Source organism: Magnolia sinica, chromosome 11 (genome assembly GCF_029962835.1).
Source record: "Magnolia sinica isolate HGM2019 chromosome 11, MsV1, whole genome shotgun sequence".
Taxonomy (NCBI): Eukaryota; Viridiplantae; Streptophyta; class Magnoliopsida; order Magnoliales; family Magnoliaceae; genus Magnolia; species Magnolia sinica.
Window position 1 is genome coordinate 10,777,943 of NC_080583.1, and position 27,051 is coordinate 10,804,993.

At 38.7% G+C, this 27,051-nt stretch overlaps 1 protein-coding gene across 1 annotated transcript; it reads right to left on the bottom strand.

The window, feature by feature from the left end:
* Window positions 1-206: 206 nt before the first annotated feature.
* LOC131218796 (xylulose kinase 2-like) lies at window positions 207-8,128 on the bottom strand. Its single transcript, XM_058213604.1, has 11 exons — window positions 8,008-8,128; window positions 5,890-6,544; window positions 5,724-5,812; window positions 3,885-3,949; window positions 3,066-3,121; window positions 2,835-2,955; window positions 2,663-2,737; window positions 2,172-2,225; window positions 1,948-2,042; window positions 1,438-1,612; window positions 207-537 (listed from the first exon to the last, which is right to left on the bottom strand). The coding sequence occupies exons 1-11, from the start codon at window positions 8,061-8,063 to the stop codon at window positions 305-307; spliced, it is 1,674 nt and encodes a 557-aa protein (XP_058069587.1). The 5' UTR covers window positions 8,064-8,128; the 3' UTR covers window positions 207-304.
* Between the last annotated feature and the right edge of the window lie 18,923 nt (window positions 8,129-27,051).

Here is a 27,051-nt window from a genome sequence, read left to right on the forward strand (position 1 = left end):
AACAAACAAATGGTTTGGATCACATCCCACATACACAAACTGAAAATAATTCCTCTCCAAGCTATTCAACATCATTGCACATTCCCCAATGACATCTTTAAATGTGGCGATGTTTGATCTGACATAGGATTTCTTTGTGATCTTTCAGCTATCATAACTGTTCCTCATGCTACGTGCAACCGCGGGAAGTATTAAAATAACCAATGTGCAGCAAAAATGCCAAGATTAGTACTTCGCATTTTTATTTTTATTTTCATAAAAAGATTTCTGATGCTACACTTGTGATCAATTTCAAGCTAGTGGTTTACCTCCGGCCTAACTTCTTGACAAGACGATCCTCAATTTCCATTCTCTTCTTCATCAGCACAGTGTATTTGGAGACGATTTGTTGATCTCCGGCTGGCATTGAAAGCTTACAAGCAAGCGATGTCTTCTCTAGCTTGTTCTCGTACATGCATGAGATGGGAACGAAACTGCCCGCATTGTTGCATAACCACCCATGAGCTGCCCTCAGTGCCCCTCCCAATGAAGCTGAATCTGTAACAAGGAAGAGGTGAATTGATTTTCTGATTTTCCGTTTGCTTGATTGATCAAAGATAAGCAATGTACGAACATAAATTTCACTTGGTACTTCTCATTCTAGCTCAGTGCAATATACATTTTTCAGAAGGGTGACTCGTTTTGTTCTTCAACAAAACCAAGCAGGTTGACCTAGTTAGCTCATTTCAGTAAGTTCGGATTACATGATATGCCATGTTTTCCTCCAACAGAGATAAGATGAGGTTACCAGGCAGCGTCAGGTATGCGCAATGTAGTATACAAGGGAGGAAAACAAATACAAATTAAAGGAATCGCATAGGTGGATGGGTCAGTTGGACCGTTTTGGATTGGACGGGTCACCTTAAAATCCAGTTATGGGGAACTGTTTTGTAATGAAAAATGCAAACATATCCCCATCAAAACTTGCCATGACTCCCGCTGTTGTACAAGTGGGGCATGGTCCGGTCTCCTTGACCATTGATCTGATGGTCCCCCTGTAGAGGAGGAATGTCCCAAGAATCTTGCAGACTAGAGATTCTGGATGATCGAATATTTGGACTTTTCCCGATCTCTCTCTGTATGTTTTCCTTAGGCCTAAATTGGGGTTACTGATCAAAGTGAGGATCTTCTAAGATTTGATTTTTTTGGGCATATCCAAAGTGTCACCCATCAGATCATGATCTCGCTGTTGAAGCATGGGCCCCACTTTTACAAAATGGGTGCATCAGGACCTGATAATGCCTCCTAGAATAATAAAAATGCAGACCAAAACATTTAAAGAATGTATGTGTGAACATGCAAGAAAGACATGCTAGCCTATTTCACACTTTGAAGTCTGGTAAAGGAGGTATTAAACAAACAAATAGGCAATAGCGTGGGATATCGAATGATTAATACCTGGTCGTTGGACCGTATAGACATCACAGCCAAAAATGGAAGTGATTGCACTAAGAATGCTCTTATTTGCTGATGCACCACCAGTTGCTATTAGTCGTTTGGGAGGAAACAGCATCCCAAACCTCTCCGTGTGAGCACGCATAGAGAGAAATTGGCCTTCAATGATGGCACGTACCTTCAACCAGAGTCGAATCAGCATTCAAAATGGCCTCGGAAGAAAAGCTTGAATGCACTATCGAATTGAATTGCAATTGTCAGCTAAGAAAGTGGAAATAACCAAAATGTAATTCACTTCCTCGGCACCGAATTTCAATCATATTACTCCCACGATGGACTTTATAGAAACATAAGTGAAATTTGGAGCTGCTTATTCTAAATACAAGGAAACATAATTAATATTCGTCATTTCATCTTGATCAGAATAAATGTTCCCAACTTAATTCCCTTGGGCAGCCAATTGTCTGTTCATACAAGCAGCACACGAGTAAAATAAGATACAAGCATACTAACCTCTGATGGGGCATCAAAATCGTCCACTTCATGCTCTTTCAACTCATCTAATGAATCACTTGAGAAGTTGTCAAGAACATAGCGATGGAATCCCACTACAAAGATGTAAAGAGTTGTATTTTTAGGATTCTCTCAACTATAACAACAAAGTGCTAGTTTCAGACTTTAGGGGATTATTGAAGTATGATAGATAAGGAAAAAATGAAAACAAAATAAAAACTCACCTGGGAGGGGAGGCAGGATTTCATGCTCCGTATAGTAGAATCCTAGCTTTCCCCCTGATGCACCAGACACAATAAGAATGCAGATCAAATGGGTTGTGCAAGTAGTCAGTACCTATGTACCATGTACTTCTGCTGCACATTCTGCATATCTCATAATTATTTGAAAATGAAGAAACATTGCACTGAAAGTGATTGATGCCTATGGTAGTGTTTGGAAGTACAACCCCAGATAGACAATTGTTGTATGTGTTGAAAGGGCACATATGTTTTGAACTGAACACTTGAAGCAGCGCCATGCACCAAAGCCAGATGGGTGGTTTAATCATTTTCCCACTTTTCCACCCCCAATTTTTCTTCTCCAATAAAATAAAATAAAAATTAAAACAGAAAAGCAATGTGTGAAGACCATCTTCTCGGTACTTCCGAACATTACCCAAGAAATTATCATGAATTATTAGCACCAAGGAAGTTAATTGGAAGTGAATGCAAACCATTTAATGGGGGCGTTTTCTCAAGAAGCTTGTTGAAAACATCCCAGGATTTCTCTGCACACCGATTCCGTACATCTGCCACCACATTCGTTCACACTCAATACAGGAATATGGCAAAACAAATGTTTCACCGATGAATAAATTGATGACTGAATTTTTTTAAAGGCACTACCTTCTCGAGTTAGAGATCCATTTTTGTAGCACAACATCACCATGTAGCATTTTGGATCAACAGGATTGGGAAATACATGTCCTTCTAGGCCAGGTTGAGGCTCATTGGTAATCCCAAATATCTAAATAGAATAAAAATCATTATCAAGAACAACAAATGACTATCAAAGCACTTGGGAGTGTTGTATTTTGAAGTAACATGCAAACCACTAACATCATGATTGTAACTTACTGTGTCACTTGTGCCGAGACTAATGGCTAGATCCCCAGGAGTATTGAGGGTCAAACCTATAAAAGTTCAACAAACATCATATGTAATAATGAACAGTGAAAAAAAAGCAATATGGAAGAATACATGATAGTTCAAGAGAAATGCAACGTCTACAGTTTGATCTTCAAAAAAACACCCACTACAATGAAAGCAGCTCCAGAATCCAACATCTACAACTATGTGACTAATATGGGCAATAAGTTGAAAATATCACAACACCATATAGTTTGTTAGTGAAAGACAATATTGCAAACACATTTTGATGTTTAAACTTATAAATAAAATGGAAAGTATCACTATATCATCATGATATAATCGTAGAATTGGAAAGTATCACTAAATCATCGTGATATGATCGTGGAATTGGAAATTATCACTATATCATCATGATATGATCGTGAAATTTCTCAGTATTTTCCTGGTTTTTACAACCTATTTACTTAATTTGTTATTTTTACATAGCCAAGGAGAAGTGCAAAACTTCAAGAATTTTCAAAGAAATTCCGAGAATGAGGTTTGTCATTTGTTGAACAATCTTTTTTTAGTGAGTAAAACAATAATACATTGGTATAAAAGAAGAGCACTTTTTGTCGTGTTGTGAGAGCAATTGGGAACCTATAATTTAAGCAATTGAGTATTTGAGAGAAGCAGCATTGGCGTCCAATTGCTAACACTGAAAGTGACAAAACCACAACAGCATACATAACTTTAAAAGAAGAAAGATATGCGAACCAACAACCAAGTATCAGTAGAAGTAATGAATGAGAAACAATTAATCACCTGCCAAGCTGTTTGGGTTGTCTCCAGACCACTGAATAACAAGGCAGCTCTTATTAAAGTGAAACCTGAAAGCAGTGTGATGCAGTTGTCAGTCGCAAGATTCAAGTATCTGGTAAGAAGCCTCTACAATTCTGCCTTACTAGCTTTTGTGTTGATACCATGAATCAATTTCCAAATACATAAACAACCACAATATCTAGAAGAAATGTTTCAAATAATTGACCAATGCAGTCTACTGTTGTCACTCTCATAAATCATAATGATATAAAAGCCAGGGAACCTTCGATATTTTGTGCTACTATGCTACTAACGATCTACAGTCATCAATCAGCAATAGGTGACCAAACAAGATACAAATGTTGATCAGATCCAAAAGCGACACTTGAAAGATCTCAAAATGTCAATTTATAGATAAGGACAAGTGACACATTGAAAGATTTTTTTTTTTTAAAAAGAAAGCAATGTAACAATTCAATGTTGAATCTAATGGAATATCAAGCCATTTCTTCTCCATAGGGATGTATGGTTCGTGGTCAACACCAAGTGAAGATTCGTAACCTTCGTAAAGTTAGAATAACAACATGTAATAAATGCAAAAGACTCCTTGAAAACAATGTTTCTTAGTACTCGACAGAAATTATCTACCAAACATAGAAAAGACAGTCTGATGAGAATATTGTGACAAAGAACTTCTCACATCTTGAGAGAAAACTCCCTTGAACGATTCAAAAAAAAAAAAGAAGTATCAAGAAGAAATATACTCCATTCATATAGATTTAGATGCCAGTTCTTGAATGCTTTGTTTTATATATGATGGAATTACCAGCTTTCCATGCTTACCGATATTGACTATGACTACCAAAAAAGCCATGATGTTGATTAAGTGCATTTTTTTCACATCACATACAAAGCTTTGTTGTACATTAGCAAGTATCTCTGTCATCAGATTAGGAAATGAATTTACACCAATAACATTTTTCTTGTTTCAATTAGAACTGGAAACAAACAAAAAATTCTTGCGGACAGAAGAGTATTAACCCACCCATCTCAGTTTCACTCATCAGTGTAACTTTTTGTCCTCCCCTGATGCTCGTTCAGTTCAGAACAAAGTCACCCAATCAACAGATTAAACCAAAAATCAATTTGGGGTACTAGAAGTTCCAAATGCTGCACTAAAAAATTGAACTGTGCATGCAACCCTCCACACACACCTCCACAAGGAGCCACCTGGAACGTGGATAGGATCCGAGCCATGTATCAGGTGGGACCCATCTTATAGATGACCTGGCCAAAAGATCAACACGCTCAACTATCAACATGTTGCACAAATAATAAAAATATAGGGCGCCCTAAAGAACTTGCAAGTTTTTTTTTACCATTCACTGTTTTTGTACATGTGTGGCCCACCTGAGAGTTGAACAGCCTGAGTTTTTTGCCCAAAATGATCCTACAAAGTTAGTCCTACACCTCATACATAGCTTGAATGTCCTACGCACGTACTAGGTCGGCACTTGCAGCTGGGTGGAGGTGCATGTGGGGCTAGAAAACCTCTACAAACAAATTCATTTGCAGAGAGATTCGAAACATGCTACAAGAAGTTTAAGTTTTGCAAAGGAAATTCAAAAGAATATCATTCTAGATTCAAGTTGAGAGAACAAATCAACAGCAGGCCCTCACATTCCTTCCCCAATTCAGGACAACAGAACTCGGAGTTGGGAAAAAAAATCACTTAACAATCTAACTTCTCAAATGAAAATCTTGTAAATTTCATAAGAATATCAAAGACATGATGCCGTATGACAAACTTGGAAACATGACTTTGAGAAACATAAGACTGACCTCTCAACAAAATAGGGAGCTATCAGACCCGCAACAGCATGGGCCGGCACCAGTTTTCCAAGCTTTTCTTCTAGACCTGGAGCAGTAGCCTGAACATAACGTTACACTCATCAATGGCAAGAAATTCCAACAGTATATAATGCAATCCACTTCACTTTTGACAAACCTCCAAAACAATCTTCGACCAAACACGCTGTTTGATATCCATCAAGTTCATTCCCGCGCCATCTGTTTCATCAATACTAGCATAACCACCAATCAGGAGCGACGCCATAAAAGAGCTGACGAGGGAGATCCTCTCCGTGTCATGATATACTTCCGGCTGAGTCTCAAATATCCTCCGGATCTGCGGGCCCGTGAACCTCTCATATGCACGGGACCCAGTAATTTGGGATAGCTCTAATGCACCCCCAACAGCTATCTCTATTTCTCTGCACTGTGCGGTCGTGCTGCTATCCATCCATATAGGTGATTCCTTTGTTGCAAAAGCATCACCAAGCTGAGAAAGTAACAGTTTCTCGGGATTCAAAGATGCTAATGTGGCTGAACTGCCTTTCTTCCAATAGACACTACCATGTTGCTGCCCGCTGCCGGAAATAGCTGCGATCCTTCCAAAATCCAATTCTGCTTTCACAAATTTTCCAAGTAAGAGTTCCAAAGCCTCCACCCACATCAAAGTGGGAGAGACTATTCTACCATTTACTAATGGGTCCCTGTAGACTCCATCCTTAGTCTTATAATGTGGCAATTCAGAATCAAAATGCACAACCTCTGAAGCAACAATATTGAGGTTGTTGTCTAGCACAGTTGCCTTCAAAGACCTGCAAACCAATTCCAAAATTTCAATATCTAATGCACTTTATTGGCTGAAATTAAATTAATACAAAAATGCAACATACCCAATTTCATAATTTTTTTCATAAAATAAGTACGCTTAAAATATGAGTAGAAAGATTTCATTGATATAAACTACAGCCCTCTGCTTAGCACACTATAATGTGAACTATACAATGCATGGCCATGCCCGTTAACGTTATGATACGGGCCGTAACAGCCATTTTTTTTTTTTTGAAAAAACTGTTACAGGGCCGTTATGGGACCGTTACGGGGCCGTTATAGCCTGTTTTTTCTGTAACGGCCATTTCGACCCCGTAACGCATAGCGGTTATGGCCGTTACCATTACGTAACGGCCGTTGCCTAACTGATTTTGAATACCTGGCATGCAATGTACTTTTACTCAACCAGAAAATGTACATTCGGATCATTCCCGTGACCAATGTAGTTCATCTGGTGTGGTCCATGATAATTAGGCCATGCCTCAATCTCCCTATTCGGAAAACTTTACCAATACAACAATGGATTTTCCACATTGATTGTGAACTCTTGTCTAAACCATTCATTTGCAGACGATGAATTAGACATAAAGCTGCCTGATGGAGGACAATTTTGGGGCATTGTACATCTATACTGTAGGCCACCACATGCATGGTGCGGATCAGCACAAAATGCCATCTTGTCTAGTAAAGTATCATAGAATACCCTCCTAAAGCATTCTATGTCTAGATATCACCATTCAAAATGACCATAATGAAGACTCTCGAGATTAAAAGTTTAAAATCTACACAACCAAAACCCAGTACACAGTTGCATGAGCAAAGATGGAACTAGAGACATACATGAAACCACGCCATTGCATTAAGACCTAGAAAATCAAATTTATCAAAAGGGCCCAAGATCAATGGATGAGGGAACGTCGGCATGTATAATTAAATCCAACTACAATCCGCTTTATTCACGATGGAGGGAACGGCCCGATCAGAGGTGTTGCCATTTTAATTGATAGCGAAAACCAAATCCTGAAATTGCAATTCTCAGCATTTCAATCTGGACTGAAAAAGATAATAATTGCAAGTTGGGGAATAATCCCTCGGCCCTCATTGGTCATTTTTGTTTTAGTTGAGATAAACTGTCGCAATTCAATTCATTTGAGCATCCGAACATGGACTAAACTAACTTCAACTATGGGAAATTGGGTATCTATGTTTTTCAATTATGATTGAGAGAAGAAACCCAAGTATCAAAATCATATGGAAACAACAGCAATTAATCGACAGTGGCAGCTTATCGGATTTAAAGCCAAAAACCCACCAACTGCATGTGATCAAAGGAAACTGTTGAGAAAGAAAAAGAACCCAATAATCCAAACAGACCAAACATCCAAAACTTTCACAAACATGCAGATATATGATAAAATAGGGAAGAGAGAGAATCCAAAGAACTTACTGAGTAGAACTGTCAAATCCAAGGAAAAGAGAATCTTCTGGAAGAGAATAATCCATCACTGCAAATCCAAATTCGTTTTATTAACCGATTCTCTAAAATATGAAAAGAAAGTTGCAGAATTTTGAGAGAGAGAGAGAGAGAGAGATGGAATTTTGGATCAGGAGAAGTTCTATTTTAAAAGGGGAGTTATTCGAGGAGGCTAGCTTATGTCAAAGCTCTGTGGGCCCACAATGATGTATATATTTTATCCACACCATCCATCCATTTAAAAAAATAATTTTAGAACTTGAGCACAAAAATGAGGTAGATCCAAATATCAATAAGACCACACCATAGAAAATAGTGGGGACAGTTACGTCCACCGTTTATACCTTCAAAGAGCCCACAGTGATGTTTATTTGTCATCCAACCTGTTCATAACGTCAAAATGACATGGATGAAGGGTAAAAACAAATATCAGCTTGATCTAAAACTTATGTGGACCCCAAGAATTTTTCAACGGTAAAAGTTCAATATAAACAGTTTCCTATCGTGTGGTCCACTTGAGATCTGGATGTATATAATTTTTGTCATAATTACCCAAAATTATATTTAAATATGGATGGACGGCGTGGATGAAAAATATACATCATGGTGGGTCCCACAGAGCTTTGACATCAGCTAGCTGGGTGTTGTTGGGGTCATCGGCCAAACAGCGTACGTTATTTGATGCTCCAGCTACGTATGAGGCTTGATACGCGGGCCCTTAGAACCTGTACGCGTGGCATATATTAGCTCAAATTAAACCGACTAAATTGTAGAACACGCCTTTTCTAATTCACGGTCGCAAAATCTTATTGATTAAACAATCCTAACCTTTGATTCTTCCACACGTGTTTGTTGAAATAAGACCGTTACATTTCATTTTAAACCGTCCAATAAACGTCTCTAAATCTGAGTATGGCTGGTTTATTTAGAATTACATGTATTACACGTATGCAATATCGAAGTGCCTGAGTATCATTACATCTGTGATCAGATAGGTTTTGGTACAACACGTCCGCACGGACTGTTATAAGATAGGTCCGGACTCTAGCCGTTGGATCTGTGGTGATATGTCAATGATCAAGACCGTTTATAAGATGGGACTACTCATGTAACAGTTCAAATAAACACTCAGATTGGAATATTTTATATATGATCATTGACTTTATTCCTTTAAATGTGGACCGTCTGTTCAGCCACTGATTCTTGGGCCATTGATTGAAATTTCGTGATATTTCAATCTTTGAATTTTTTTTAAATTCATCCACCACCATCTGTGTATCTGTTATATAAACGGTTTGGATCAACGATATGACCCCAGATCCAACGGCTATAATCTCAACGAATGATATAAGAATACGTGTGGACGTATTGGAATAGATCTCCATTTGAAAGCGATAAGAAGAAATTTTAACTTCGCCGTTATGACGAGGATTTGAGTCATGAACTATATATTTCGTACACACACGTACACCTGTTGCTTCTCATCTTGAATCCCATGAGAAATGGACATTGCATGTGGGTTCTTGATCTGGACTGTTCAATGAGTATTTCGAACTATCGGATCAGTAATGCGGAGAAGAGAATTTACTAATCAGAGGATCTTGACCATTCAAATGCACGATGAATTATTTTCAACGGTCTTCAACCAATCAGATTTCAAAAAGGACGGCTCTGATCATCTAAAAAGCGGTCCGTGGATTGGAATTCATCCAATCCACGAGGTGAACGGCCCAGATCGTTAACTGGTTTGCCACGTGTCCAACTTGAGTGCAGCACGGCATATGAGGAAAAAATGGTACTCTGGTCCAAGCGCAGTGATTTTCAAATTCTCAGAATAGAAGATATATCCGGAATCCCCCCGCCAATTATGGCCAAGCGTTCGGGTCCGGCGTAAAAATGGAGGGGTGCGTAGTACGCACTAGGTTTCCGGTGTCTCGCAGGTACAAGAAATTGTGTCCCGCTAGCTGCTGGGAAGATCTCATCCAGAGGAAAAATCCACGAGGGGTAACATGCCAACGTCCCCACAGACACGTGTGCAGCATCTAGGTTCATCGGGATGGGCCCCACAGGCCACAGTCCCTGCTTCTTGGCCCTCAATTCAGGTGGGCCACACGTGTACAAAACAAAGGTGGGTTTAAAAGGGATATCAGGTCAGGGGAGTGATTGCCTGTGACCCTGCGCTCTGTGGGGTCCACAGAGATGTCCGTGACAAATCCATTCTTTTCATCTGTTTTGAAAAACCAAAACAGCACAGGGTTCTAAAAATCAAGCATATCCAAGACTCAGGTGGGCCATACCAACAAAACAGTGGGAGCAACAGCGTCCACCGTTGAAACCTTCCTAAAGCTGACGGTGATGTTTATATGTCATCCAAACAGTCAAATCGTCGGAACAAATATTATCCTCGTACAAAACTTTTGTCACCGTCAGGCGTTAGTGGTGGGGCCCACATGTTTTTGGGATCTCCTATTGTGGTGAGTGGATTTATCATGGACACGTTTTATAGGCGCCCGACTAGATATCTCACACGTGTTTGTACTTTCATGGGATTTGGATTTACCATGAAAGCCTTTGCATGAAGTTCATGCGCCAGGAATGCAGATGAGCTCACCGTGATTTTCCGTCCATCCAATTTTGCAAATTATTTCAGGGCCTGTTTGGTTTTACCAAATATCAGCAAATCAGGTAAAAAGGGTAATTATGACTTTTCACACCCATTTGAATGTATTCGGCTGCATTTATATAAGTGAATTCACAGTTGGATGAATTCGGCGGTAAAGCAGTCATCAAATCCCGCACATTACAGATACTCGATGAGATTTCATCTGACGCCCGTCTGCAAGACTGATAACAGTATGGTGGTCCGCGGGACACCACTGCTATCCAAACTACGAATAAATAGTTGCCTCGTTCTTATATTTTCATCTTCGCCTTTGCGAACTTCATCTCATTCCCAGCGACACTTGAAGAAGATTTTCACCGGCTGTTGTCAGAGAAAATGTCTTAAATCTTCTGGGTTGCTCGACCGGTCGAGTGGACTGCTCGACCAGTCGAGTGGGTCGCTAGGCTAGTCAAGGTCATCTCAACTCGAAGTCTAGTGAACACAGGTTTTGGGTGTCCGAGCTGCTTGACCGGTCGAGGGGGTCCCTCGACCAGTCAAGGTTACACAGATCCTGTGCGGACTGCGTAAATTTGAAATAGTTTCCGACTTTTCCGGACTAGGTGCGTAAGTGGAGTTTCCTAAACTATAAATAGGGGTCTCTAATGCTATTTTAAGGTATTCTAAGGCTTCCTAAAGGTATTCTAAAGGGTTCTATGGTTATCAAAGGGTGTAGCAATGGTAGGATTCGAGGTTGTTCGAATCGGGTAAGTCCTCTCTCTTTGTAATTGATGCTTCATAGTGGAATTATGTCGCTTTGTGTTGTGGATTTTTTCCGAAAGGGTTCTCCATGTTAAATCTGTGTGTTCTCTTGTATGTGCTTGGTGTCATTGTATTGTTATCCTAGATCTAGATCTGTGTGATTCAACAGACCAAAATCCCAACAGGTGGTATCAGAGCAATCGTTGGGGCACGGATCTGAATCTGAGGGATTAGTAATAATGGGAAGCACCGGGTATGAGATTGAGAAGTACTCGGGAAAAAATAATTTTGAGTTATGGAAGATCAAGATGATTAGTTCCTTAATCAAGCAAGGCGAAGATGGTGCTCTTGAGGAGCGAAAGTCTACTATGACTGATGATGATTGGAATGCTCTTGATAAGAAGGTCTTATCATCGATCTGTTTATGTCTCACGGATGAGGTTCTATACAACGTCATGAGGGAGAAAACTACGGCTAAGTTATGGGCGAAGTTAGAGGATGTCTATGCGAAAAAATCTTCTGAAAATCGCTGCACTTGAAGCAGCAGTGGCATAACTTCAAGATAGCAGAGGGTGGAGATCTGGAGGCTCACATCAGCAACTTTAATAAATTGGTTTGCAAATTGCTAGATATAGAGGAAGTGATGAAAGATGAAGAATAAGTATATATGTTGCTGAATTCTCTTCCGGTGTCGTATGAGTCATTAAAGGACACTATGTGCAGCACGAATAAAACTCTGAGTGTCGACACCGTTATCTCAGCCCTTCAAGGGAAGGCTATGAAAAAGTTAAACGGTGACATAGGGACATCTTCTGAGGAAGGTTATGAGAAAGTTAAACGGTGACATGGGGACATCTTCTGAGGCATTGCTGACGAGGGACAGAAATTCTGAACAAGGTACAGGTTCTTCAGGTTCTAGGTCCAAATTCAAGGACAAGGGCAAAGGAAAGGTAAAGTGCTAGAACTATGGGAAGGAAAGACATGTGAAGAAGGATTGTGAAAATCTGAAATCGAAGAGAGAAGATTCTGAGGCTTCATACAGGGAGGCCAATGCTGCCATGTCAGATGAATCAAGTGGATGTGATGGTAATATTTTGTCTGTGTCTACTATCAGGCGGTCATACGATGATCGTAAAGACGAGTGGATGCTAGACACAGGAGGTCTTTTCACATGACTCCTCACCGGAGTTGGTTCACCAGCTACAGAGAGTGTGATGGTGGACAGGTATTTATGGGCAATGACATTGCTTATAATGTCGTGGCTGTTAGTTCGGTGTGCATCAAGATGTTTGATGGGGTAGAGTGTACCTTGACTAATGTCAAGCACATTCCTAATTTGAAGCATAATATGATTTCTCTTGGTGTGCTTGAGGTAAAAGGATGCAAGTACACAGGTATTGATGGTGCTCTTAAAGTATATAAGGGGGCACGAGTAATCATGAAAGCGCAATGACTCGGTAACATGTACAGGTTGATCAGGAGCACTTCAAAAAGTGAAGCTGCAATTGTTGTAGCGGATTCCACCACTGAACGTGTGTGGCATGTTGGGCATGGCCACATGAGCGGCAAGGTAGGAAGGCTGAGACGTGCAGACAGGGATACAGAGCAGGTGGAGCAGCCACCTGTTAGAAGAATCATACGGCATAATCGCAGGATTTTGGCGAGGTACATGTACAACTCCAATATCACAGGGGATTCATCTTCTATTTAGATGGCTCTAAGTGAGCCTGGTGCTGAGAAGTGTAAGGTGACTTTGGGCGATGTGATGGATTCGTTGTACCAGACCGACATATGGGATCTGGTGGAGCTTCCAATGAGCTGGAAAGCGGTTGGATGCAGGTGGATCTTTAAGAGGATACAGCATAGATACAGGGCGAGATTGGTAGCGAAGGGTTACGCTCAGAGAGAAGGGATCGGCTTCTCAGAGATATTCGCATCGACGGTATAGCAAGTGTCTATTAGATCCGTTATTAGCGTTGGTTGGCCAATGTGATCTTGAGCTGGAAGGATGGATGTGAAGTCTGCACTTCTGCAAGGGAAAGTGAAGAGCAGATCTACATGAAGTAACCAGAGCAGTTCGAAGTTAAAGGGGCTGAGAAAAGACTTTGCAGGAGGTTGTGGTTCGACCTATTGCCTAGGCAGTGATTTGATTCCTTCATGGTGAGTCAAGAATTGATGACATGTAGATCGCCAATTATGACATGTCTGAAATCAATGTACTGAAGACTCGGTTAAGTGGGACATTCAAGATGAAGGATTAGGAGGCTACAAAGATGGTTCTCAGCATTTAGATTGAAGGAGGAGTAGGCTTTGGTAATCATAGAAGGAATACCTTATGTGTAGGTATTGATCAAGGATGTGATGGGCCAGGTAAAGCCGGAGAGCGTTCCCTACGTGTCTCTCCTCAAGTTTTCCTCAGGACATGTTCCAAAACAGATGAAGAAAAGCAGGATATCTCAGAGTCTTATTCGAATGTAGTTGATAGTGTATGTCATGGTCTGGATTAGACCGGCTATTTCACAGGTATCAGTGTTGTGAGCAAGTACCTCGGCAAACAATATTGGGTAGCGGTGAGATGGTAAGAAGACTACATCTTTCCTTTTGGAGAAAACAAGAGCAAAGGTGGTTGAGCACGTGGATTTTGATCTGGCAAACATACTCACCTAGATTGTTCCTGCAGAGAAGTTCAAGTTCTGTGTAACTTCTCTGGGCTTGGCGATGGCGTAAAAGGAAGACGAAGTGTGCATGAGAAGCTATGATGTGATGCAGAGATAAGAGAAGAGGTCAAGGAGCTACACGTTTGAAGATTGAAGACATGGTGGAGATTGTTGTTAGAGAAGATGTCTTAAATCTTCTGGGTTGCTCGACCGGTCGAGCGGGTCGCTAGGCTAATCAAGGTCATCTCGACTCAAAGTTCAGCGAGCACAGGTTTTGGGTGTCCGAGCTACTTGACCAATCGAGGGTCAAGCTCGATCGGTCGAGGGGGTCCCTCAACCAGTCGAGGTTACGCAGATCCTGCGCGGACTACGTAAATTTGAGGCGGTTTTCAAACTTTTCCAAACTATGTGCGAAAGTAGAGTTTCCTAAATTATAAATAGGGGTCCTTAAAGGTATTCTAAGGCTTCCTAAAGGTATTTTAAAGGGTTCTAAGGTTATCAAGGGGTGTAGCAGGGGTGGGATTCGAGGTTGTTCGAATCGGGTAAGTTCTCTCTCTTTGTAATTGATGTTTTCATAGTGGAATTCTGTCACTTTGCGCCGTGGTTTTTTCCCGAAAGGGTTTTCCACGTTAAATTTGTGTGTTCTCTTGTATGTGCTTGGTGCCATTGTATTGCAATCCTAGATCTAGATCTGTGTGATTCCGCAGGCCAAAATCGCAACACCAGCAAGGTAAGATTGCACTCCATCCGATGACGTTTTCAGAAATCGTTCCTAGATCTTGTTGGAAGCTTGTCATCTTCGCATGATTATCTTCTTCAAAATTATTTATATATGCTAACCGTCTCTCTCCCTCTTCTCGACTGTCTGAAAAGGATAGATCTTGGTGGTAGACGACGTTACATCCACCTTCATTGTTGTGTAATCTGTCGAGAACACGAATTTCGTCTGTATTACCTCCATCCCTCTATTGACCATCATATTGGGTTGTTTGTACATGCACCATCAGATTTTTCACAACAGCCATCTAATATCGAAATAGGTACGCTCCAATTGCTGGTATTTTACATCCTTGAGAGGGTTTTTTATAAATGTCTTTGAGATTTTCTGATGAATTTCAGAAATCTGGGTTGTTGCTGTATATGTTTTTGTAGAGATTTTTTGGATAATAAAATGTTAGAGCTGCGTCGAAGCCTCTGTAGGATTTTGTGTAGGAGAGGCTTTTGATCGGAATGGGGTGGTCCTACATGCTCTCTTTATTCATTACCAATCGTACAGTAGAATGTCCAAACGGACGTTGAGTCCTCTGTTTACCTTCTGTCTACCCTCTTTTTAACTTCTTTCTTGCATGATGTTTATAACAGTTATTACTATAAATCCTCTGTTTACCTTCTGTCGGATTTTCATATATAAACAAAAACATGTAAGAGAAATAGATATTTTTTGGGGAGGTCGATAAGCTTTTTGGGCAAATACATATAAACTGTGGGCCCATCTGATGAACGGCTTGCATCTCATATAGATGTACCGCATTGCCACATCGGTTGATATTTTTGATGGCTTGGCATTCGTGCATGTGTTTTCCATGAATATCAGATGATAACTTCAAAACTTTCGATCCTTTTATTTGAATGCAATTTTAGATTTTTTACTTATTAAGCAATTATTTTGTAAGAATTAAAAATGTACAATTACAGTATTTGATTTCAAAGCATGGCCCTTTTTTTTCCCCCCCAATTTGTTGTCCAAACGGGTCTGCGACAAAAAATCCCTACCAACAGCAGAACTGTGCCAATCAGCTTTGTGGTTCTATCAATGAGTATTGCATGACTCTTTGTATTATACTCAACGAGTTTAATCCAAACGGGTCCTATAATGAAATCTACATTGTTCAATCATATTTGTATTATCATCTGCATATTGCTCTACAGATAAAGAAAATAAATTTTGACTGCCGTTGTTTTCATATATCTCTGTTGTGAATTGCATGATATTAATTTATTGTTTATCAGTTTGTCCATTGGCATATGGCCCACACTGGTCAGTCCCATTCGATGACTGGTCTAGATGCAGAAATTCTTTGTCCAAATAAATAGTAGTAATGATTAAAAAGGTCATATGTAATGCTCGCTTGGTAAAATTGAATTTCCTATTTGAGCATGCCTATCATGCACAAGACTGATAACTAGTTCAGTTTTGTAAAAAACTGACATGCTAGTGAAAGCACTTATCCCGAACCCATTGGACCAGTCAAGACCATCAACATACTGGTTTGGTTTATGAAAAAAAAAATCAGCACTTAAATGAAGTTCGGGAAGGTTAGACCAGTGTAAACAGACAGGTGATCTTGGTTGCACTAGTAATAATCCCAGGTAATGATCCCTAGGCTTCTTTGGTCATGACTCTATAGATAGATAATGAAATTCTTTCTTCCTTTGTTGTTGTTTGGTTCAGTTTTATTTTCTGTTGTGATTGTATAATCAGTTTCAATAAATGTATGACCAATTTATGATTAAAAAGGACCCATAATACATATAATAGTAATCACAATAACTTTTATCACTAAAATCCTTTTTGGCATTTTGTTCAATCACTGTTGACGCTGAAAATTTTGATTAATGTGGTTATAAGGTTATTCTTCCTTACGATTTTGTGGACCCAAAATCCAGGTTTTGGTGGAGAAACTGGTATGGTTTTTGGAGATTTTTAAGTCGATGATATTTCGAAACTGGTTTTGATGGAGAAACTGGTTACAAGGTTATTCTTCCTTACGATTTTGTGGACCCAAAATCCAGGTTTTGGTGGAGAAACTGGTATGGTTTTTGGGGATTTTTAAGTCGATGATATTTGGATCCTGCAGTTTTTTTTTTCAATGTTTGATTTCTGCTAATGTCTGAGGAATGAGTTCTGGATTAGAAAATGTAGCATGTGTTTGTTTAGTCCAGAAGGCATTGTTCTAGACCAAGTGCAAGCATGACATGCTTTTCACCACTCATGGTTTGGATGAAAAAGCACCTAACGATTATGTCTTTGATTCTTGAAAATTTTCAATCTCATGCTTGTTTGGTTGGTTTTTCCAATGGGTTAAATTATTTCTATTTGATTTCAGTGGAATAAAGGCACCGTTGAGGAATTTTCCATTTCTTAGTTGTCATGAGATTTCATCTCTCATATTATTGTTTAGAATGATAGTTTTCATTTGTTGTGAAAATTCATCCTCATTTGTTATAAAAATTGGTACTCGAGAAAATCTGAAAACATGATAATTTAATTTTATTATGGCTAAATAAATGAGAAAAAAAGGTGGGTCATGGCAAATATAAAAAGTGCAGCCACAACCAAACAATAACTAGGATGTATATAGTTTGTAACAATATCTGGCTACATCCATCGGAAAACCACTATCTAAGTATTTCACTATTTTAGAGTACAACATTCAAGATATCATTTTACCTCTGGAGAACCTAGTAATGATCACCAACCTTCGTCTCTCTATATATGTATCGCCAACAAATGTATATCTCAATACATAGTACCAACAAATGTATTTATCGATGGCCATTTACTGCTACATTCGCTTATAAAAACTGGTATTTTATAAAGTGTTGTTGGTGCTGACTCCATTTCATTGGGTTTGTTATACAAGAGAAAATCAAAACATGGAGGGTTAAGGATGGACGAAAGAGGAAATGGCTGTTTTTGCAACTACACTTGCTGCAACAACTACTACTATTAAGTAGGGGAATATTGCAGAATATTTTATTTAAGACACCCTCAAGATTTGGGGACGTTGAAAGAAAGAAGATAATAAATGCGATAATAATAGTGGGTGACAACGAGTGCATAGCATAACTTAGAATGAAGAAGGCCACATTCTTCAACCTATGCTCGTGTATCGGGGATAGAAATCTTCTTCCAGATGGGAAACATGTAAGTATGGAGGAACAACTTGTCGTGTTCCTTCACATAGTAGGGTATAATGTTAGAAACTGTGTTATTGGACATCGGTTTATAAGATCTGGAGAAACCGTGAGCCGATATTTTAGCAAAGCGGTAGATGCAATTGTCGGAATATATTCGGAGTTTGTGACACTCCCAAGTGCAGATACACCATACGAGATCATTTCCAATCTTAAATGGAGCACGTACTTTCAGGTACGCTCAATTGTAATCATATTATACAACGTCCACTCCTGTCCTAAATTTATAGTATATTTTTTATCCTGATAATTCAAGGTGAAAATTAGACTGCATTGGTGTAACTAATGAGACCCATGTACCTGCCTATGTGCCGGCATTGGAAAGTGCAACCTACTGTAACAGGAAATGGGTCTTCTCTCATAACGTAATGGGTGCATATACATTTGACATGAAGTTCGTATATATGCTCGCTGGATGGGAGGGATCAGCCTCTGACACACGCGACCTACTCAATGCATTGACACATTCCACCGATCGCTTTACTATCCCCGAGGGTACTTCATGTATATTTGTATGATCGAACATCATGATAACATGACTTATGAGTAAATAGATTGATAATTACTCGTAATTATTTGTAGGTAAGTATTACATAGTTGATGTTGGTTACGCTCATTCTCCTGGATTCATAGCTCCTTATCGCGGTGTACGGTACCACCTCAATGAATACTGCATGAGCTACGTTCCAACCAATATGAAAGAACTATCCAACTACCAGTATGCTCAATTATGAAACGTTATAGAAAGAATATTTGGAATATTGAAAGCTCGCTTTTCAATCTTCAAATCACCTCCACCATACAACCTTTTAACACAGGTGAAGATAGCTATCGTATATTACGTGTTACACAACTTCATCCATCTATCTGGAGGAGATAGTTTGGTAGAAGATGAAGTCTCATCTACAAATGTAACGGAGAGTACAGACTTATCACCATGCTCAATTAATGTGACACAACGTGAGAAGGACGAATGTGTCACATTTCGAGACAATATTGCTTCGAGGATGTGGAATGAATTTCATCCTGTGAGTCGTGGTATTTGATATTCAAATTATATTTTGTCATTTTGTAGTAGGTTATAACATCACATGGTTGTACGGCAATACCTATAAGCATGTCTTAGCATTATTTTGGATGTTTGGAAGAAGATGATCCTCACGGTCTATTTTGTATACCATATTTTGTATCTGTGCATTAAATTTTAACTTTCTTCATTTATTGCCTTCCCATGACATATATGCAATGTTGTACTGTTAGACTAAATATATCCATTGTACTATTTGTAGATAATTGAATTTAATAGTGACGAGGAAATGTCTCTAAATGGGTGAAATAACCAGTCAACCCCCACCAAACAATCTGGGCAAGAGTAGTGTGTCACACCACGAAGAACACCGCGAAAGTATAAATTAAAATTACTCGATGAAAACATTGTGTCTAGTGGTGTAATGCGGTGGACGGATGAAATGGATGACTGCCTCATTAATAATTTGATGGATGTTGTGGTGAATGGCTGCAAGAGTGCAAATGGTTTTAATAAGGAGACCTATAAAACGGTTGTGGAAATTGTCAAGAGTGCCCTAGGGATATCAGTACAGGAAAAGCATGTTGGTAATCGCCTCTGGACATTGAAACGATTGTATTTTGAGGTTTAGGAAACCTTCAATGCCAGTGGGTTTGGCTGGGATGAGGACAATAAGCTAGTTACGGCCCCATATGATGTTTGGGAGGATTACATACGGGTGAGATTATTTTTTATATTGAACTAGTTTGTTACTTTAGCAAAATGTTTTTTTAAAGAATATCTCATCGATATTTGTTTAGTAATACAGATTTTTCTTGGTCATTGTCAATAATCACATCCCTATGCACAACACATTCGAGGGAAGGCGGTGCGAAGGTACGATGACCTCACCTTCCTATTTGAAAATGACCGCGCTACTGGATCGCGTGCTTCCACAGGAAATCTACATAGTATTGTGCGAAAGGGAAGGTCCCGTGATTCCGACATTAAGCCGACAACATCGGTTGATCTGAATGACAATACACTTGTGTTGTCGAGTGACGATGTAAGGGACAGTGGACATAACATCTAGTGGTTGTTTCACAGTGGTGACGGTGCTCATGTCGCAACCCGTGGTCCGAATGTCAATGGGAACAACTTGGTGAACATAGGCAGCGCATCCAATTCTAGGAAGAGAACCAGACAAGATCACCCTTGCGACGTCATTGGCAAAATAATGAGTGACGTTGCAGAAGTTGTCAAGTCATTAGCTATAACCATACACCAAGGGAATGATTTGGTACGTATGTCCCAGATTGTGACTGCTTTGGAGCAGATTGAAGGCCTCACGGGTCACGAGATCCTACGCACCACGAAGATACTATCAAAAGATGAACAACAATTTGCCTCGTTCCTTTCACTCTCTGAGCATAAGAGGTTGGACTTTGTGCTGATGCTGCTTGCACCAGATCAGTCTTCTGACTGATTGCACTACCATCCACCTGACCGTTGATGGGTTTCTGTTTTCTTGGGCTTGTCAGCCAAATAGTTTTTGGACAAAACTTCTTTTTTTGGTACAGGGCTAGTTTTGTTGACTAGCTGGAAAAATGTTGCTTATTTTGGATGATATTTTTCTTTTTTATTTGTTTTTTTTTTAAAAAAAATCTTGATGTATGTTTTTTATGATCCTACTATTAATGCGTATTAACTTGCATTACCTTTTGATGCCCATCTTACATTATCTGATGTTAATCTCCTTGATATATTGTTTTCCATATGACTATCTTACTTATATCTGCACTTTGTATAGGATAAGTACCAATTTTTTGATGGACAAGTCATCGCTTCAGGTATGCTCTTAGATCCTCAGATTCGTTATATTATCAGTTATCTATCGTTCCCGGTAAAGTGTATAAAAATTGTTACATGTTTAATTATTAATATCAATATCAATCATCTACATGTTGTACTTATTCGTATTTCAATAGTCTGCAGATGGGTAAGAAAATGTATGTCGTCTTCAATGGACGTCGACCCGGACTGTATAATACCTGGGAAGAGTGCCGCCAACAGGTGGTCAGATTTTCCATGGCCTGCTTCAAAGGATACAAGTCCACGTTGGAGGCATATACTCAATGAACTGCTTTCTGTGAGTATGTGGTGCAGCACAATGAACTGGTGGCCGACATTGAGGACGACCATCAGATGAGGACGTTTAACACCATAGGGCGCTCCCCATCACCATCCTACTATTGTGCAAAGTGTGCTGGCAATGGCACACCGGGAGATGACGTTGAAGAAATGCCATGGTCATTTAAGGCCCTCCTTAGGATTATCGTCGGTTGCTTGCTTTTAATCCTCGCCGTTTAGCTCATGGCGTAGTGCTAGTTTATAACTTTCTGGTTAATGGTTATTTTTAATACGACTGTTGTACGATTTCTGAAGGACTGTGGTTTACTTTGAATAGGTTATGTGGATATTTAGGATTTTATGGGTTAACTTCTAGGTGATTTTCATAATTCATTACTGACATGTCACATTTACAGGAGTACATTATATTATACTCCAGTGGGGCCCATATTTCCTCACGTAGTAAGGATTAGTAGCAAGCACTTGCTATTGACATTGGATTACTGATCCCACATCCAGATTTTCAGTGGTGTGAGTACGCTGATACACTTCAATTTAAAATTTTGAAGTGTAACATATACACCATGACCCCTATATGTTTACTTTTGAATCCTGTGTTTATTTATCCATGTTACAGCTAAATTATGTATACGATCATCCATTATCCTTCAAAATCCAAATTTAAAGGGACCCATGTACCCGCTTTTATTCCGTCGGTATGCTGGCCATCTAGATTCAGTTGTTGCAATGTTAACCGTGAGACACGTCCGTTTGAAACAGGTCCACCACATAGTGCTGATATACATTTTGGTGCATTTCGATATATGTTGTGGACCAGACAATCTATCACAAAGATCATCATGTGGTCCACCACATAGTGCTGTATAAAAAATTTAAGCATATGCAAAGATTGGGTCCCACGATCACTTGTCCAGAGTTGACCAAATTGCTGAAAGGAGAAGTTGTATATTCAGCACTGCTATAAAAATCAAATAACTGATTACAGTTGTTGTAGAGTTGAAATGGTGGACACCATAAGAGCAAAAAAGGAATGATGTGACTACTACACTGTCTATCCAAACATGTTCCTACTAAATTTTCGTCTATTACACCCAAAACATACCAAAAAACAAGCGTAGGAAAGCAAAATATAGGTATTGAAACAATCATTGCTAATACATGTAAAGACGTAATCATATTGTCTTTACACCCAACTACCGTGGTAATTGGAAAACCAAACAAGCCCATAGTACATGAGACTAAAATTGAGATGGATCTAATACTCAAAGACCATATTAAAAGGAAATTTTGAGGAAAGAAATTTCTAGCATCAAAACCTTCCTAAGGTCCACCATGATGTTTATATACCATCCAAACCGTTTATAGGGTCATTCCCACTGAGATGAACTTTAAACACACACACACAAAAAATTAAAAATTAAAAATAAAAAATCAGCCTGATACAAAACTTTCGTGGCCATGCTAATATTTCAAGGGTGGTCGTTCAATTCCACTGTTTCTTGTAATGTGGCCCACTTTAGAGTCCGTGAACAGCTAACCGTTATTGAGTTTCTGTTACTTGACCGAATAACCCCTATATATATATATATATAGAGAGAGAGAGAGAGAGAGAGAGAGAGAGAGAGAGAGAGTCATGCTCCCCTGCGCACCTACGCATGTGCACACCTTTGCACACGTGTCATAGGTGTCTAATCTAAACAGTCCATGTGATGCGGAATCCCATGAAAACCCCTGTGACAAATTTTCACCCCGATCTAAAATTCTAGTGGGCCATAGCAAAGAGAAATGCAAATCAAGGGAGGAAACTGTTTTCATTTTTCATGGCCCATAAAAGTTTTAGATCAAAGTAAAACTTGGTCCCGGGGGGTTTCACGAGGTGTTGCTTCACATGAACGGTTCAGATTTTGGATCCACATCACGTATGATGGGTTCTCAAAAAAGTTCATATGTAGTACGTACGAACTGGTTCGCAGGTGAGCGTTTTCGCATATATATAGTCTAATGTCGTAAAATGAGCTTGCAAAATGGATTAAGGTAGTGGATTCCACAAACATCCCAGTAGGCCCTACTCAACTTCTCACCGCAGGAAATTTCTGTTAAAGGCTTGTATCCTACCCCATGCTACCTAATCCCTGTATATGTGAGACCAAAGTGTTATGGGCACTGCCTGTGATCTTGTCAATCGGACTGGGGCAAGCTTCATGATGCCAATGCCGGTCCAAGGTCTTTTAGTCTAACTGAAGAACGACCATGTCCCGAAAAAGAAGTAATATTTAAAGCACTACCTTTGCCTAGTTTATATCATATATTATATGCTTATAATTAGATTGTTTTAGCCTGTGATCACTTCTTTTTTTAAAAAAAAAAATTTACACACGCACACTCATGCCATTGTGGGATTTCACCACCTATGGGTATTCGAACCCTTAACCAGGTGTTGAAACTCCTAAGAGTCTACCACCGGAGTAAGAGTAAGGACCCTAGCCCGCAATCACTTGTGCATGATGTTCATCACTATTTCTACCAATTTCTACAGGAGTTAATGAAAAAGATGGCGTGTAATTATCACGGAGTTGCATGGTGTGTTTGAATATTTATAGAGGTATATGAAGAGAATTTTGTGACAATAAACTTGATGTTTATTGAGCATAAATGTATATGAAGAAAATTTTGTGGTAACACACCTAATGTTTATTGAGCAATGTCATGTCATCCATTAAGAGAAAGTGGTCGAGCAAAGGGTGGTTATGCTGAAGCGATTATTGGGACAAATGTCAAGCTTAGAAGCAAAGAAAGCAAGTCGTGCTGAAATGATCATAACAACCATCAGAATGACAGAGGCATTCAGATTGTCAAGTTAAGTCTATAAATGACAAATTAATTCAGATGAAAAAAAGTATCATACCAACAAAATCAAATTAAACAAAATCTTTCTTTCAATCATTAATCATTTACATTCCTTAGTATAATCATTATCTTTATCTGCTATTTACATTCCTAAGTATAATCACTTATCTCTATCTATTATTTACAGTCCTTAGTGTAATATATAACATTAATTAGACAGTCGTTGACTTTACATATAATCTGTGTCCACATTCATATATCGTATTAAGTTTGAGTATTAAGTAAAAATTTTCAATCAAAGAGGCGTTCTACAATTGTTTTTCATGACCGAATGTTAGAATTTCCTTTCTATTTTATCTGTATTATAGAGAAAAAGTCATTTCATATGAAAAGACAGAGGTGTGACCCATTTTCAAATGATGAACCCCACCCTCTGACTATAGTTTGATCATCTTAAGCAATGTTGTGTAAGTGGTTGAATATGTGATTGATCTTATTATATATTGGTCATATATAGTCAATTTCTGATATATTTGTCAATCTCAGTGCTTGGGGTTGTAGTTGTTCGATTTGAATCGAGCCGCACATTCAATTTTGGCACACCCGCACTAATCACATGACCAAATTTGAAATCGAACCATGACATATAGTAAATGCATTAAAATAAAACGAAGACAATTATTAAATTTTAAATGATAATCTTTAATTATATTAGTTCAATTTAAATGTTAAAAATTTTATAATTAAAATTTAACTCAACCTTATATATACTAAAATAATGCAAAACTCTCTCAATGTAACTTAAATAAACTTTTAATGATGCAATGGCATCTCTACTAATACTTGTGATTTAATCTTATAACTTTTTATTTTACTATTTTCTTTGTAATTTGGTCCTTCAATATTTTGTTTAGTTCTTTTGATTGTTGTTTTTAACCTTTAATTTTCTTCTTTTTTATTGTTTTGATTTCGTCTACATTGATCATATACATATATTTTTCCACAACAACATCTTATTTCATTAATATGTTAGTACATGTATGACAAAAAATACCAAAATCTCATTTTGAAATAACCGGTCAACTGATTCCAACAAGCTTTATGCCTTTATTTCACATTTCACTTTGATTCAACTATTGGCATGGGGTCACGGGTAACCTTCTCATTAATATATAATACGTGTTTGCACATGTCTGCTTGTAATAATATATTATATACATAATATAATATATATTAGGGATATATCGACACGAGGAATTAGGCCAAGCTCAACCCAAATTTATTCGGCCTAATATGATCATATATTGTAGGGATAACTTATGAGCCCGACTTACCCATAAGGTTATAACCTACAGGTAATAGGATTACAGGAATTCCCCTTGATCCCAAGCTGTGTACGGTCATCACGATATTTGTGTTATATCCGCTTCATTCATCAAATTCAATTGACGGAAAATCTATATAATTACTTGCTAGGCAGAGCTTTGAATTGAGACATCTCTAGGTCTGGGTTGGCATTCGTCATCCATAATCTAACACTACCCGTTGAGTGGTTAGCGCTACCTCTTCTGGGTGCACTTTGACCATCATTGCGTTTCTTAAGCTACTGTCTTAGAGTGTAGGGTTATTGTGATGGAATGTAATTAAGGGAATATGTCATATCACAACTTGCAATGTATCTTATACCAAAACTAATAAAACTTAATAATAAAAGCATTTTAGTCATTTCTTTCTCCGACGTATCTTGAAATTTTCTTTAAATGCTCTCTCGGAATCTATTGATGGGGTTTTCCTCATCGGTTCAAAGGAGAGGCAGTGCAGATCGGATGTTTCAAATCTTGGCATTACCACGTGACTCGACCAGTCGAGGCTTGCTCAACTCAAAGTCTAACTAGTAGTATTTTTTGGTCTCGACCAGTTGTGGGTCAGGCTCGACTGGTCGAAAGGGTCGTTCTACCAATCGAGCACTAGTTGAGGGTTACGTAGATTTTGCGCGGATTTTGTGCGGACTGCGTAAATTTGAGGCGGTTTCTCAAAGGTGCGGAAAAAAAGTTGCCTAAACTATAAATAGGGGTCCCTAGGGCTATTCTAGGGCATGCTAATGCGTTTTCACGACTAAAATAAGAAAGAGAGAGAGAAAGCTTGTGGAAGGGAAAATTTTGCTCGTAGAGGTGATCTACTACGCAGTCGACGTCTCAGCGCTTCTACGTCTTCGTGATTGGTGAGATCTCTCCGTTTTCATTATTCTCTTATTGTTCATTTACTCTTATGTGAGTGAAGAAAGTTTGATCCAAATGGTGTATGCTTGTGATCGGTTGTAACGTTTTACTTCATAGTGAATTGTTGCTCTGGACTAGGTCTCGTGGTTTTTTCACATCTTTGAGGGTTTTCCACGTAAAATCTCTTGTGTCGTGTGGTTTGTTTTTTGATTTATTTCATTGCTTTATTATATCCCATAATTCTAGTGTTTTGAGAGGCGAGATCCTAAGGTTTTTGTGCAACACTCCCAATATCTATATCAATCAAAATACATGTAAACATGTGCTGTCAAGAAATAGATTTCAATGGATTTTTGCTTTAAGTTGTATGTTTGATTTATAAATGGAAATCTCCACTTTATTGTATGAAAGTCACATTAGATTTTGTAATTGAGAATCGTAAATGTATAAAAGTGTAATGATTATATTATAAAATTTATGATTATCTTTGCAAATTAAATAAAAGACAACATTAATAATTACACTTTTCTTTTATTCTTCAAAGTTATCCTACTTATCAAAATAGACCATGAATAACTGAAGAGTTTGTATGGGTCACAAGGTTGGAGCATATGTAGACTCCCTATTTGAACTAGGGACATCAAGCCTATCTTCCTTAGGCCAGTCTCTATGGATTGCTTCAACAGCCCTTGTCTACAGTAATAGAACTATGGTGCCCGTGTAACATCCACTCCTTCCATCGGTTTCTCCAGCTCATATTAGAACCTGAGCCCAAAACCAAGGCAGATCCAAAACTTC